Below are 17,544 nucleotides of genomic sequence, written 5' to 3'. Positions count from 1 at the left end.
CTAAATGTATCTGTGTTATGTATTTCCTTGTCCATAATCTAATTTGATTTTGGCAACATTTTTATTCATTTAATACGACATGCTTTTGCCATATTGGCTTTATTTCACCTAAAATTAAAATCCTTTTTATTAAGGATATTCTTTGTTTCTTTTTTGTTTTTATTGCTGTAGTCTGTGTATGTCGTGTCCTTTTACAAAGGAAATACTCAACAAATTGCAAAATTACAGGTTGCATGATGACAGGGTAAGAGCAAAATTTTTCAATTTACTTAAATTATATAGAAAAGTTATTGGTTGTGAGCAAAAAAAAAAAAAAAATATGCAGTATGCAGTGTTTTGGCCATAAAGTTAAAAGCAATTTGTCACATAATTGTATGTGTGGCTGTTAAAGAAACATTTTAAAGTGTAATTTAATTACATGTATGTGGTCAGCCGAAACTTATTTCAATTTGTTAAGTTTGTTTAGTTTTGTAATTAGTTAGATAAGTTGTTTAAATAATAAAAAAAAGTATTGTACTTAAATAAAAGCAATTTGATGTAGTAATTTAGATTTTAAGACTTAATTTGCTCCTTTTGCTTTCCAAATAAAATGTTGAATTTTACTTACATTTGAAGAATATTTTAAATAATTGTGAACACTTACCTAGAAAAGAAAAGAAAAAAATTAGTAAGAAAACTTATGTTACAAATAAAGTTTTTCAAAATTAATAATATAAAATATCAATCTTTCTTTCGAGTTTTCGAACATATTTATCTTAAACAGCTGAAAATGCTTTAAAATTCTCTAAAAATTTTAAATCAATTAAACAAATTTCACTCCATATTTGTAAGTACCAATATAAGTAGTTATTAGTTAGCAAGCGTGACAAGTATTTACTTCCAATGTCATGACCGTGATAAAAATTAGTTAAAATTAAAAAGGTAGAGAAAATCAAGCTTAAGCTTTTTGAGTCATTACTTTTTAATGTATGTCTTTAACTCCCTATTTATAAGTACCTTTATAAGTAGTTATTAGTAAGAAAAGAACATTTATTATCAAAATACCCGTAATACTAAAAATAATAACAAAAATATAAGGAAAATATGTATCTCTTTAAAAAATATATACATTTATCTTGCAAATATTAAAGTTTTAAAAACTCTCCTTTTACACCGAAAAAACACGCCCATCAAAACCAGGCTGACTGACTTGGGGTAGACAAAACCACAATAAATTTTTGCAAAAAAAATCATGAAAACACGCAAACTTTTGTTTTATTTCAAAATAAAAGTCCCCCTCTAAAAGAAACAAACCCCCACAAATTGCAAAATAAAGACAAATACTTTGTTTTTATTGTTTTTTTTTTTTTCATTGCGAGACAACTGACGCGACTGCATTCAACATCACAGCTTTTCACTCGCATTGAAAATATAAATATTATATATAAAATATACATACATACATATGTATGTATGTATGTAAGACTCTATATAAAGTTTCCTTTAACCAAACCAACGGAAAGAAATAAAAATTAATTTATTTAAATGCATTTTGTCGCGACACTGTTTAACAATAGCGCGACAACAATAACAAAACTTCATTTGACAACAACAAGGACATGGTAGAAACTATTTTTTTCTCTTCTCTTTATTTTTTTTTCTGTATTTTGGTTGAAAAGGGACAGTTAAAATTGCAATAAAAAGATACAGTTGTTTAAATTTACACTCACATCAGTGCAGTGTTAAGTTTTGTATGGCAACATTAAATATTCAACCCCCATTTTTCGCTCTTTTTTATGCACAAATTTTATTTACTAAAGAAATTTTTAGGAAATTATATGAAAGTTTGAAGGGAAAACAAATGAAAATGCAAGTTGGAAGAAGAAGAATTTTACTTAATTATTTAAAGAAATTTATAAAAAGATAAATTGCAAATAGTTTGTTTTAAATGATAATGCCTTTCTTATTTATTTATAAATCAAATCGTTTTATGTTAACTGTAGATATGTTTAAGTTAATTGAAACTGATTTGATATAAGTTTGAATTTGTATATTTGGAACATTCCGGAATGTTCAGGAAATTAATTAAAATTTATTGGAATTTATAGTATTTAAATTTTTAGGATTAAGCCTTTTTTCTATCTATCTATCTATCTATCTATCTATCTATCTATCTATCTATCTATCTATCTATCTATCTATCTATCTATCTATCTATCTATCTATCTATCTATCTATCTATCTATCTATCTATCTATCTATCTATCTATCTATCTATCTATCTATCTATCTATCTATCTATCTATCTATCTATCTATCTATCTATCTATCTATCTATCTATCTATCTATCTATCTATCTATCTATCTATCTATCTATCTACCTCTTTAAACTCAGGAACCAAAGCACATGATAAGTCGAAATTTACGAGAGAAGCCAACATTACGGACCATCAAGTTAACTAGTTTTTAATAAAACTAATATAGTTCTATTCAATTATATTAATAATCTAATATTCACAATTCATTTAGTAACTATTATTGTGGAACCAAATTAGCAAAAAATATTTAATTTCAAATGTGCTAAATACAAACTACACAAAACTATTCATATAGCTTTGTATGACTATGGTACTTTTTAGGAATTTTATCATATACATTCATAAGTATATACATATATATATATTTTGTTTATTTGGCCAATTCTTATCTATGACGTGAAATTTCTAGAAAAGCGATAAAATTTTGTTGTTTTTCTTTAGTTTTATTATTTTGTTTGCCTCTATTGCGTTTTTGCCCTTAAATGTAGAAAAAGAAATTCATTGTTTTTTATTTCTAAATAAATATTTTTATGTCTGATACAAAATATTTAAGTAGTTTGGGTAGTTTTTTAAATTACTAAATATTGTTTTCGTTTTTAAATATTTTCCTTTAAGTAATTACTTTAAGAGTTATTCTGTTTATTAACATTTTTATTTTTAGAAGTAGTATATAAGCTGAGGTTATAAATAAAACTATCAAATTAAACTTTTCTGTATTAAAAATTAAAAAAAAGTATTGGAGTCACTGAAGTGCCTTTTAAAATAGATAGCAACTTCAATTATTTTTTTTATAAACCACTTATAAATAGTGTAGATTAATGTTCTATTTCAAAAGTATAAAATATGTAACAACAATTTCTTTTAACATTAAACAAGTGATGGATAGAAATTTGACTTTTTAGCGCCTCATTTACAAAAAAAAAAAAAAAAATTAAAAGCATTAAAGAAATTATGATGGAGTTTATAATAAAATTCGTACCAGCGTGTTTATGGATTTAAATATGCTTACACATTATCTTTAACACAGGGTATATGTATATATAGTAGAATTAAGAACCAACAAAAAATCCCCCTTCTTATATTTAAAACAAAATAATTTTATCGCAAAAAAAACATTTTATCATATGTTATATGTTCTTTTTGTAAATGGTACTTTTTTATGGGTGATTATTTCCTTGGTTTTTTTTTTCTTAAACCAACCAAGAATAAAAATTCTTTTAAAAGTGTGAGCATTTGTATAAAAAATTTTTAAAAGTTTTGTAAATGATATAAGTTCAAATGCATGTGTGTATATGTTTGTATGTAAATGTACTTATTTATAAACACGTGCCACTTTCGTGACTGTATTTTAAGGATTGATGACTTTAAAGTTCATGTGTTTGTTAACTTTTTTTTTTAAATAAGTGGTTAACTGAAATAAAAAATGCATTAAAAACATTTTATAAAAAAATATAATTTAACCCCTTATGTCAGTTTAGACGACATTTGATATTGTATTTTGTTGTTTTTTAGGGGTTTTTAAGCCAAAGGCTAAATAATTTATAATTCACATTTTTTTGTTGTATTTGCGTTAAGACATTATAATTGTTAAGTGTTTAAATTCTACACAAAGGGAGAAAGTGTTTAAAATTTTTCAATAACATCCGTTGTCAAAGTATATATATGTACGTAGGACAACACTATGCAATGTTGACAACGCCACGTTGCCAATAGTGAGCTTACCACTTTTGTTAACATTTAGACAACGAATGTTGTCCAAATTTAAATTTCGACAACGAGTTGTTGCAATGTTGACAACGCTGCGTTGTCAACGTATGTATATACCTTGACAACGAATGTTATTGGATAATTTTAAACACTTCGGTGTCAGGTATGTATATCAGGCGTGTATATTTCTTTTTCCCTTTGTCTACATAAAAAATATATAAAACTGTAGATTAGATGAGAATGTTTAAAAAATTTCAAAAGCTTTAATCAAAGTAGGTTTTTTAAAAATATAAAAGTTTGTTATTACTGGATTTTTGTAAGCGCACTTAATATATTTTAATCAAAATAATTTGAATAATGTTTCTTTGTAAACTTCCCCTAATTGGCTAGCTTTGACTTGAGGAAATTGTTAAAACAAATTAAAATTTTTTATTGCACACTGTTTGATATGCATAAAATGAAATATTTAACAAGAATTAAAAAATCATTAGAAAAGCTTAACAAACACATACCATCTACAAACATATTTAAAGCTTAAATTTCAAACAAAAGGGTGTATTTTTTCAAAATGATTAGTTTTAATATCAAAAGACTGTATATGTATGTAGTACTTTTTAAACAAATCGGAGTACTTTACATGACCTCATTTTTTGGACGCCTATATTTGTGTTAAAATAATTTTAAAACCAGCACAATTATTTAAAAAATATCTACATATATATAATAATAAAAACACCCACTTTAAATTCGTCAAAACAACTTTCTTTTAAAAAACCTCAATAAATATTTTTTTCTTCTTATCTTAACCCTATATGGTAAAAAAAGAGTACTTTTTTGCAAAAAAATAAATACAAAGCGAAAAAAACACCAACTTATATTTTTAAGTACTTGTTTCGTTATTAGAGCTTTTTTTGTTGTGGTATAAAATTTATACTCTATTTTTTATAGCCGGTTGTTTGTTCAGGTCGATCGGTGGTGTCTTGTGATTATTATATAGAGTGTGTGCAGAAGTAGTGTAGGTTTTGATTTTGATTTTTTACTTGTAAAATAATTTAAGTTAAGAGTTTTCGTGTGGGTTTTTCTTATTTAAAAGGCTTTTTTTTAAAACGTTTTTAATACTTCAAAAAAGCCTTAAGAAATTTAAATTTTGAGTTATAAATAAATTTGTAATTATGCATAAATCTATCTGTATCAGAAATTTGTTATACATACAAATGTATAACTGTTTTAAGATAGTAAGGGTTTAATATATTTAGTAGATTTTACATTTGGGAATTATTGTTGGTTTCTGAATTAGTTTTATTTAAAATAATAAAAATCAGAAACTTTTAAAAAAATATTTGAAAAGTTATGGCAAAACTGTATCAAAACTTAACCTTTCCTGTTTCATTACTTCAAATATTTGTATGTAATTTTCTTTTCACAATTTTCAGTTAACACTGTTAGAAAAACCGGAAACTGTCAGATTTAGGCTTTTGTAAAAGCCGCTAAAATACGTAAAACTTAATTAACACTTGAAAATTTTGTAATTCAAGAACTAAATATAAAATTCTAATAAATTGGAAATGTAAGACGAACCAATTTTTAACTAGACTATAATCTGGACATTAGAATCAATTTAGACTATTAATTACACTATAGACTAGAATAAATACTACGCAATAGACTATATTATAGACTAGAATACAGACTTTATTGCAGACAATAGACTAGACTATAGATAAGCCTATAGACAAGACTATAGACTAGACTTTAGACTAGACTATAGACTAGACTTTAGACTAGGCTATAGACTAGACTATAGACTATACTATAGACTAGACTATAGACTAGACTATAGACTAGACTATAGACTAGACTATAGACTAGACTATAGACTAGACTATAGACTAGACTATAGACTAGACTATAGACTAGACTATAGACTAGACTATAGACTGGATTATAGACTGGATTATAGACTAGACTATAGACTAGACTAAAGACTAGACTATAGACTAGACTAAAGACTAGACTATAGACTAGACTAGATTATAAACTAGACTAGAACAAAGATTATACTATAGACTAAACTATAAACTAGACTATAAGTCTACTACACTGTAGACTACACTATACAAAAGACTAGACTAAAAACTAGACTATAGGCTAGACTATAGCCTAGACTAGGTAAGTACTCACTGTTATCGGCTACGAGCATTTGCCCAAAATGTCAAGGCTAAGAAAGTTACTACTAACATATATAGTATATCATTATATTATAATTTTTAGCTCGAGCTACGGGAACTAATTCGATTTAAAAGAAATCTATTAAGAAATCAATAATTCAGAAACCAATTAAGATTTTCAATTAAAATACCAATCTTTTGTCATATTTTTAAAGGTAATTATTTATAAATATGTAAAAATGTCGAAATATTAAATAAATTTCACAACAATTTTGCTTATTTTGCCAAAAATATAAGCAAATGTTTATTTTTAAAACATTAATAAATGTTTTATTTAAAACCCCCATAAATATTTGCAAACAAAAGAGAATAAAAAATTAACTTACCACTTTTGGCAATGGTGATAGCGGCATATTAAATGGTAAATTGAGATATTCATCACTAAATATATTATAATTATCTAAAGTCATTTTGATTTATTTTTTTTATTAAGTTTTTATTAAAAAAAATAAATTAGTTATAATGGAAAAAAATACTTTTAGGTAAAAACTTTTATACACTAATAACAAATTAGTTCTTTTCTTTTTTATTGTTTTTTTTTATTCTATTTTATATCACATCAACCAAAAAAAATCAAAACAAAAAAATTTGTCGTAGGCTTAAGAATAACAAAACAACGCGTGAGGAAAAATATACGCGAAAACGTAAATTTAAGTGATGATTCAATGTAAATTTCACACGAAAAACATGATTTCTTTTAGTTTTTATTTTTTTGTTATTGTTGTTGTTTTAGGAGGAGGTCACCAATTGAGCAGCAAAATCAAAATAAACAAACAAAAAATATAAACAAATTAGTTTATTATTGGCAAACGTTAGAATATAAAAAACACTTTTTAGTTGTTTGTCTTAAAGTAATGTTTTAAAGTTTTCCAGTTATTTTTTTAATTCACTGTTTTTGTTAATTTTAATTATTTTAAAATTTTTCTTAATTTTCCGGTTTTATTTTTAATATTTTTGAGTTTTTTTAAATATTTTTTTTGAGTTGTTTTTTTTTATTTTACGTAATTTTATTTATTTTAATCTTGTTTAATGCAATTTCTGGTTTTATTAATATTTGACGTTTTAATTTAATAAATTTCTTTTGAATTTCAATAAAATAAATAATAATGTGTAGTTTCTTGCATAGACTTGTTTAGACTGAATGCGTCATCATTATAAATTTTGTTTTTATATTAAATGCTCAAAACTGTTCAGTACAATGAGTGGAAATTTTCACTCATATCTATAAGATATTTAACTCAAATGAGCGCTAAACCCCCATAATAACGCACACCAAAAAGATACTTTACTCAAATTGGCAAAACATTTACTCTCTTTATTAAATAGTTACAAAAAATACTCATTTTTTATTTACAAAAGAGAGAGAGAGAGAGATAAAGAGAGGTAGAATGAGTTAAAATTGAATTTGCGGTTTTTGCCATAGGAATTTCCTTATTATTTTAATGTTTTTTTATTAAGATCTTAAATAAAATGTTTTTATTTATTTATAAATATTGAAAAGAAAAATATATATTTTAAAAACCATTTGTATGCATTTGGCAATATTATATCGTTATATCATTTCTTTCCTATTAGTTTTAATCATAAATTTTTCTTTAATAGTTATTAAAATAAATTAGAAATTTTATTACACTTGTAAAACAACCATTTCTATTAGTTTTCGAAAAATATTTAATACTTTTTGTTTTTTTTTTCATTAAAAGTCTCGTGACATATTTATGTTTATTATTATTTTCATTTTACTCTTTTTTTGGTAAATCCCCTAAAAATATTATATGTATTTTAATTTTCATCTCTTTTTTGTTTAATTTGATTTTGTGATAAGATTAGCAAAATAAAAAAACAAAAAGACAACTTAATATTTTTGGTTGCTGTTTAATATTAAGTTTCCTGCCATCTCAAGGTCATTATATTATAAAGAAAATTTTAAAATTTCAAGGTTGTTTACATACATGCGGGGGATTTATATCAAAGGGTATTTATTGTATTTTTGAGGGTTAAAAGTGGTTTGATTAGCAAATAGTTTTCATTAGTTTTATTTTGTGTTTTTGGAAGGATAAGTACAAACCAATTTATTAAAAAGAAAACCCTTAAAGATAAGTTGTTCAAAAATGCTAAGGTCATGATGATGTGTTGTAAGGAGTATGCTACTTCCCATATGGGATGTTTCAGCAAAATTTTGATCTTATTGGAATAATTTTATCTCTGTGTACAGATTGGCACTATTACGTGTGCGATGCGCCTATCGAACAGTGTCACATGAGACGTTCTCAGTAATATAAGTAATTACGCATATTGATTTAAAAGCTAAGGAAGCGGAGAAGATTTTCGTAAAGAGGACTGCTTCAAATTCTGTCCATTTTGTCCAACAGATGGTAGAAAAAGATAGAATAGCTAAGTAGAAATAACAATGATCAACATCTACTAAGGTTTTCCCATCTATTCCAGATGATGGAATCTGGATATAATGGGAATTTGGATTTCTACTTCACATAGCTTTTGAGAGGAAATGGTTCCTGTATTGTTTTCAACGTCTGTAGATAGATAGAAAGATCGATAGATAGATAGATAGATAGATAGATAGATAGATAGATCGATAGATAGATAGATAGATAGATAGATAGATAGATAGATAGATAGATAGATAGATAGATAGATAGATAGATAGATAGATAGATAGATAGATAGATAGATAGATAGATAGATAGATAGATAGATAGATAGATAGATAGATAGAAAAATAGTTATGGATGTCTGAGCAAAATAGAGCTTGGCAGTGTGCGGAAACCTTTCACAAATATTGAAATTGGAAACGGTTTTATTCCAATCTTATTCAACCCTAATCTGCACATTAAGTTTAAAATTTACAAGGGAGAAACCTTAAACACAGAGAAGTGTGGACATAAATTTGATAAGTAGTTGATGCCTACTTGATATCAAAAAATTCTCGATACATCTAATTGTTGATTTTTTAAATTATATAGAAAATGTACCGTCGAAATTTAAAAAATAAAACTATGAAATTTGTATAAAACAAGTCTTTTCTTTTCTTTTAAGTACTATATAGCCCCACCCCTTTCAGGCTTTTACAAAGAATTTAATTTATTATTTTCAACTGTATTTCATTGCAATATTCTGCCAACCTCCCATAAAGAAACACTTTAAAAAAAGTACCAAAATAACCAGAATTACAATTTTCACAAAACCCTACCTTTGTTTGCAATATAATTTACGAATTTATACTCAAGCAAAAATATTATCAATAATTTTATTAAAAAATTTAAATAATTTTTTTCTTTATCAGAAAAAAAAACATTTGTGCCAAAACTAAAGCGCACTCCTAAGAATTAACTAAAAAAAGATATTGAAATGAAATTATATGCATGAACTGATAACATTCATAATGATAATAAATTATTTAAATAAGTAAATAAATGATGAGGCAAATATTTGTTAAACAAAAAACAAATATTATAAAAAAAAACTTCAAAAATAATTTCGTAATAACGAAAATATAATTAATTATATATTAGAAAAGAAGAAAAAATACACTGAAAATAATCCATGCTCAAATTTACGAAAAAAAATTTCGTAACTTCTATTTTCGTAATATTTTTGAAAATTTCGTGTATAATATGAAATATTATTTAATAAAACCCTTTTCTATTTTTACGAAAGTACGAAAACCTTTCGTAATATATTTTTTTTAAATTTTAGCGAAATTAAACATAATGATATTAATTATATTATGATTAAATAAAACTACAATATTTTTATAAAATTTAAGAAAAAGTATAATATTATTCACGAATTATTTTCATAAAAAATTGAAATTTTGTGTGGAGAATAATTTTGAACTAAAATTAGAAAATTTATTTTAAAATGAACAAAAATGTTTGAATAAATTAATATTTCGTAAATTTTACCATATTTATTCAACATTCACTTTTTTCAATTTATATAAATTAATTTTTTCAAGAATATTTTGCATTATACTAAAATATTTCGTACAATTTCGTATATATTACAAAAGAATTTCGTGGTGCGAAACAACGAACGATTCGTACAATGTACGACATTTTTCGTATATATTAGACATGATTTTTTTTCAGTGTAGATTACAAAATATTATGAAAGTGAAAAGCTTAAAGTATTTTCAACTTCTATCTTTAGTTAAGTATATTTATATGTCCGATTTCCATTATCTTTTCAAAACATTGTAGTCTCTTTATAAAAAATATTTTATATTCGTCTGTAATTTCTATCTATTTCTTTACTTTTTTATATATTTTTTAAAGCTAGACCAAATAGTCCAAGTGTTTGACCGGTTCCATAATGTCGCCAATTTTAATCTAACATACATATAACACACACAAATTACTACTGTATTACTTTGTTTTGTTCTATTTTAGGTGTATGAGGTGTATTATTCTTCAGTTGTGTTTTATAATTTTAAAAATTTTTTTTATCAATTTCTTGTTATTTTTGTTCGTATGTTCTTGCAATCATTTATCTTTTTATTTTTTTTTCTACAACTGTAAATATTACCCCTCTCTAGTGTATATATATTTTTTTATATGTCCATGTCCACATTTGTTATATTTTTGTAATTTACTTTGTGGCAAATATGTGTGTAATGTGATTCTAACTAAAACCACATTGTGTTTTTTGTTTAAAAAGAGTATGGCTACGTTGTCGATATTTCTATTAAAAAATTGTACAGTAAAACTTTTTTATAATAGAAAATTATATATTTGCAAGATATCTGGGTAACAGATTTGTAAGCCTGTGTAATAAAGAAAGGTGGTTAAATCGTATCGAAAAAAATGTGTGGTTTTATTGGATTTGAAAGTCCGAGTTTTTATTAAGTCTTAACATTAAGTACAGACAGGAATTAATCCATCGACCTGTCAGTATACTAATCAATAAACTCTTATATAGAATGCTTAGACTATTGATTACAGTAAAATATTCAACTGACTTAATAATAAAGTAGTTCAAAGTAGTAGTTATTAGAGTAGATAATGGACTAGTCAACAGTCTAGACCGTGGGGTCGTCATAAGCCAAAACCATATACTAGTCAATAGACTAATCACTAGTCCATTGACTAGTCCTTAAACTTGTAATACAAGATACTTTTGGGTTTTTAAATAGGAAGCTAAGCAAGATTCTGGTAGTTTAATTAAAAGATCCCAGCTATTCATAACCTTTAAAACAAATAAATTTATTTTTTTTTTTTAATATTCCATAGACAAGTCAATATTCTAATCTTTAAACTAGTCAAAAGACTATTCCATAGAATACAACATAGACAAGTTAACTAGTTTATCATATATTAGTTAATAGCGTAATGCATAAATTAGTCTATTGATAAGTCCGATGTAATGCAACAAGATCTCAGAAAGAATTTTTGAATCGACTTACACGAATATATTTTCAACAACTCCAGAAAATTAAAAATATACATTTTTTATTACTTACAGTCTGTGATATTTTTAAATTAGAAACACTTACCTGAAAATAAAGAAAGAAAAGTATTATTAAAAATATGGAAAATAATATAACAATTACTAAAGTCTAATAAACATTAGGAAGTTAAAGATATTTGTTTATTAATTTTAAAGAATTTTCATAAACTCTCAAATTTATAAAAATGTTTCATTAACTTTTTATATTTCAAAGAGTAGGGGTCGGGCCAGCTGAAAATAAAACCTCGCAAAATCTACTATCTATTTATTAAGAAATTGTTTTTTTATAATTATGATAACAAAGCTTTCTTCTATCCTTCACTTTCATCCATTCCTTTCAAAAAAAGGGATGACATTGGAAACAAGTACTTACTACGATGATTACTTAAATAGGTACTTACAAATAAGGGGTGAAAAAGAGGTTTTTGTTACAAAAACTAAATAATTGCTCGCACCGAACTTGGGTTTGTTAATATTTAATTCCAATAGGAACTTTCCACTCAATGTGCAAAAAAATCGCAAAACTCAAAATTCATACGTATCTGATTATATGTAAATCAATATAAGAGCACTTAAAATAAAGCAGACGGTAAGTAGTTGTCATTGAAAAGTCCGTTCTGGTTCTGTACGTACATTGAACATTTAAAGATATTCTAACTTAAGGACTTCTACAGTACAATTTTCCAACCCATAGAGTCTTTATATTTAAAATTCCTATAGATAACGCGGTCGATTAAGACATGTCAGTCTGTCTGTGTGTTTGTTGAAATCAATTTTCTGAAGGCCTCAAATATCTTTGGTATCTCAGTCTTCCACTATTCTATCTGTTATACTTTCGAGAAGTTTTCTATTTAAAATCAGTAAAATCGGTTCTTAAATAACGGGGATATGATAAAAAATCTGTGACAACCACTGAAAATTTCGTCGAAAAACAGAGGTCATAATATGCTTGTTTGAGTGTACATTGTGTATATAATAAACATTTTTTTTTTGAGAAATTGAAGAAGAAAATCTTAAATTTAATAATATGGCGAAGGGTATATAAGATTCGGCACAGACCGTTGTAGCATTTTTACTTGTTTTTTATTAGTGTGAACACAGATACAACTTAATACTAATTTTGTTTAAAGTTCAAATCCTAGTTAAATAAAAATCTGTTTTGTAATATTTGGAAAGTTAAACGGAAAGTTTAATAGTATTGCAGTTAACACTTTAGAACATCATTATAATGTCTATGCGTTTTTTTTAGCAAATATTTGATAGGTGTGAACAAATCAATATTATTGTTTATAGTTTTTTTCTATTTTTATTTACAAATTTTCAAACAGTCGGCCTTTGTAATAGAAAAAAAATAAAAACAATTTCTAATCAGTTGTAGAGCTATATTTAATAAAAGCAAATATTTCAATGAACATGTGTGCCGTTGTAAAGATTATTTATAATGTCGAGTGTATAGTATTTTTTAACAAGTTAATTTATTTTTTATTTTTTGATAAAAACAATGTATGCAACTTGAAATTCAAAAGAAATTATTTTAAATAATACTCATATAATCAGGTCGTTTATTACTAGTTATTTTTCTAAAGAATCTTATAATTTTGTTAATAATAAACTAAAAATTTTAAATTTTTTATGAAATGATGAATTGTTAAAATCGGAAGTAAAAAAATTTCTAAAAAAAACGATAAGAAATTGTTTATTTGTTTAAAAAATTGCGTCAATTGTAAAAAGTAGTCTTAAATATTAATGGGTGGATTTATTTATGGTTAAACATTTGTGATATGAATTTTCTTTTTAACCCTTAAAAGAACAAAATAAATAAAAAAAATTGGTAGGTTAAATTTTAGCAGAATATAATCTCTTAATATTATTGAAATATTTTAGATGTTATGAATAATTTTAATACTTATGATAGAGAGCAAAAATATAATAATTTAAAGTACAAAACTAACGAATCTGAACCAAAAATGTTGGACCATAAGTAAGTGCAACATAGTTTAATGGGTTAAATACTTGGGCACCTAAATGTCTACCTTAAGTATAAGTTATCATATTGAATAAGTAAATATTATAAAATAAACATGATCTCAATTGATTCCGTATAATTCTGACAACTTCCTAGTTTATCAACAATTCGTAAATATGACTAAATTTAAATTTCTTTTAAAAATATATGTACAAAACAATTGCACTTTTTTTTACTGATAAGAAATTAAACAATAAAAAAAAAAACAATTGAAATAAAATTTAATCACGTTGCTCTAACAATATTCTTATACATGAAAGTGCAAAATGAAAAGCAATATCGACAAAGGTTGTCTGTTAAGTCCATGTTATTAACAGTTGTTTTTTTTTGTATTTCCTACAACAATTTCTTATCTTGAATTTTAAAATAAAACAACAACTGACCCAACAAAAGGTTGATAAATTTCTAAAAATATTTATTTCATTCATATTTTTTCGATTTAGGTAGTTTTTTTTTGCGAAATTTTCTTATTCATAATTTAAGTTTTCCGCTTTTAAATGTTTAAATCCTTTCTTTTTTGACGGAAATGGCGTTTACAATTTAATATTTTTTTAATAATTTGTTTTGTTGTTGTTTAAAATATTAATTAAATATTTGCACATTTCCGTTGTCAAAAACGTAATTTTGCGTTGTTTTTTGTTATCAGAATTATTTTTTAAATTGGCCATAATATGACATTGAAATGTCATTAACTCTTCTCTTGTTCTTTTTTGTTTTTGCAATACGTGGAATTAATTAATTGCTTAATTAAGGTGTCGGTAAAATGTAATATGTTTGGTTTTTTGGCAAACAAATATTGTATTAATATGAAAATATTAAATTTTCGAAATTCGAAAAATGTTTAAATTTATATACAATTTTCGAAAATTATTAAATTTTTATATAAAAATTTTTAGTTTATAGAAAATTTTTGATAAATTTTTTAATTTTATTAAGAAAATATTACAGATTAATTTTCTTTTTTTAAAGGTTTCGATAAATATTTTATTTACAGATAATTTTCTATAAATCCGCAGAAAGCTAAAGAATTTTCGTAGATTATTCTTTTTAAAACTATTTTTTTTAATTTCATTTTTTTTATAAATTTTTTGATAAAAATTTTATTTAGAGAAAATTTTTATCAATATTCTATTAATACTAAATATTCGATAAATTTTAAATTTATAAACATTTTTCGATAACTATTTTTTTCGAATAAAATTTTCGATAAATTTTTTATTTGGGGAAAAATTTCGATAATAGAAATAATTTGTGACAAATTCTGTATTTAATCAAATAACTAACATAGTTAGTTATTATGTCAGATTGTCATCCATTCCGTCGATTAAACTTTCGAAATATATTAATGTCTTCGTCGGACTATTTGTGAGCTCCTTTATCAGCGTCTAAGGTGGGAATCAAACTGACGGACTCCGGACTAACATACTAGAACGCGAACCTCAAACCCACCGATGTCATACATTACTTTAATACATTTTCCGGTAAAGACAATCTTTTTAGGTATAAGGGAGATCATTCGACAGAGAAAATAGATTTTTGGATATCATAATTTGAAGCACGAAAAAATTTTAATTAATCCTTTGAAATGCCGCTGGGGAACATACGCCAAATACAAGGAATCCCTGTGATGTACATCACAATGTTGTTTAAATATAGAAAAAACCCAATCGCAAATTGTTTCAATTTTTTTTGTTAGGTTATGCGAATTTAACAATAAATATCTCGTTAAGTCTACTTTGTTTTATGAATTAAAGTATAAATTAGCAAAAAAAAATATGTTTTATTTATTTTTGTTTTATTTTGTTTTATTCCTTGGCGAATTTACCCCATGTGTGGGACGGTATCGCCGTTTTTGTTCAATGAGGATCAGTTGAAAAATATGTATATTGAGATGATATCGAAGTAAACGAATCAAAAGAGGTTGCGTATTTTCGGCAAATTTTCTGTTTAAAGAAAATTTTTGGTAAATTTTCAGTTTAAGAAAATTTTTGGTAAATTTTCAGTTTAAGAAAATTTTATGATAATTTCAGTATTAAGGAATACTTTCCGATAATTTTTCTCATTTAATAAATAATATCCATTAAATTTGTAATAATAAATTTTATCTATATTTCTTTTGTTTAGAGAAATATTTCGATAAATTTCCCATTTATAGGCGATGGCGTATGGCCCTCCTTCTCCCCAGGATCATTATTTTTAGTTCATAGAAAATTTTCGATACAATTTCTATTTAAAGAAAATTTTATGATAATTTCATTATTAAAAGATACTTTCCTCGATAAATTTTCAATTTGTAGAGAATTTTTTATTTGAGAAATTTTAATAATAATCTTATTTAGAGAAATTTCCCTTATCATAGAAAATTTTGAACTAATCTACAATTAATTCTTAATAAATTAAAAAAATATATTTTAAAGCTGTTTAAATTATTGTTTAAAAAAGCCACTAACCTTTTAAACAGTCACAAACAATATTTGATAGAACAGTAAATTATTGTATTAATATTTGGCATAAATTAAATTTAAACAAATTAAATACGCACAAACAATTTTAAAACCAAACAACTTTCCACGTTGAAGCAAAAAAATCTTAATGATTTCTAAGAAAAATCCAACAAACCAACCTTCCAAAAATCATTTAAACTTAATAATAAATTATAATACATAGTACGAGAAGTTACTTCAACAAAAAAATATATATACTTAAAAGCCACAATTTAATACTACTACTACAACAACAGAAAAGCAAAAAACGGAAATTCCCTTAAAAATATACAATATGTATGAATAAAAAAATCGAAATGACATTTAAACGCCACCACCACACTATTTATAAAGCAAAAACGTGTATGAACGGGTGCCAATATTTCTGAACAAAAAATAATACGATATTTTTTGTAATGTTAACAGACTAGAGACAAGAGCAAAAATATATAGATTTACAAAAAAAGAACCTTAAACAATGAGGACATTTAATATAAGCTGCCAGATTTTGAAGTTTTATTAGAGGATTGGGGGATGGATGTGTTTGTAGAGTATACGTTTCTTAAACAAATGTGCAATATAACTTTAAAAATTTTCAGATTTAAATTTATTTTAATTATATTTACAGACATCTGGCAACATTTTTCTTTAAATATAAAACATATTGAAATTTCCAAGAACTGATATTCAATGTTGTTAATGGAATGTAATCATAAAAAAGAAAGAAAAAAATGCTGGCTAAATGGTGAAGAACTCTCGAGTTGTTAGCTAAGTGCTGCAGCTTGCAACAAAGACCAACATTGCCACCATCAACTCTAAGGTTAGAAAGAATAATATTCATATAAATTGTCATAATTGGCAACAATATAGAAAAAATAACCAAATAAGGTTAAAATTTTTATTAAAAAAAAATAAAAATCCAAAAATTGTTTATTTAACAGATAGAAAAAAGTAAATATTTAATAAGCAACTAAATATAATTCATTATTTAAAAAAAAGCAAACACATACATACATATTTTTGTCATTATATGATAGTTTAAAAAAATAAACAAAACAAATAATAATTTGTTTGCAAAATAATATTTTTAACAGATATGAAAAGGTATGAATTCATAAAACTTCTACAGAATATTTTTCGATAAAATGTATATTTAGAGAAAATTTACAATAAATTATAAGAGAAATATTACAATTGCTACGAAATTGTAGACAAATTTAAATTATAGACCGTTTTTAGTAACTTTTTATATTTTTAACAGAGATAAAAAGGTAATTAATACCTAAATAATAAAAAATAAAACTTATTTTTGAAAAAACAAAGAAAATCTATA

General features: G+C 24.5%; 1 protein-coding gene across 3 annotated transcripts in view; it reads right to left on the bottom strand.

The window, feature by feature from the left end:
• LOC111676122 (transcription factor kayak) overlaps positions 1-17,544 on the bottom strand; it is a 72,629-nt gene that overhangs the window by 22,142 nt on the left and 32,943 nt on the right. The window contains exon 1 of one of the 3 annotated variants that reach the window (XM_046950193.1): positions 6,560-6,745. The exons of the other annotated variants lie outside the window; for them this stretch is intronic. Within the exon in view, the coding sequence (XP_046806149.1) occupies positions 6,560-6,643 (84 nt within the window). The 5' untranslated portion in view covers positions 6,644-6,745. Of the gene's footprint in view, positions 1-6,559; positions 6,746-17,544 lie in introns of those variants that run through there. 3 annotated transcript variants of the gene reach the window in all.

The sequence above is a fragment of the Lucilia cuprina genome, chromosome 4, assembly GCF_022045245.1.
Source record: "Lucilia cuprina isolate Lc7/37 chromosome 4, ASM2204524v1, whole genome shotgun sequence".
In the NCBI taxonomy this organism is placed as follows: Eukaryota; Metazoa; Arthropoda; class Insecta; order Diptera; family Calliphoridae; genus Lucilia; species Lucilia cuprina.
The sequence above is the reverse complement of the archived record's forward strand: the minus strand, read 5'-3'. Positions and strand labels throughout refer to the sequence as shown.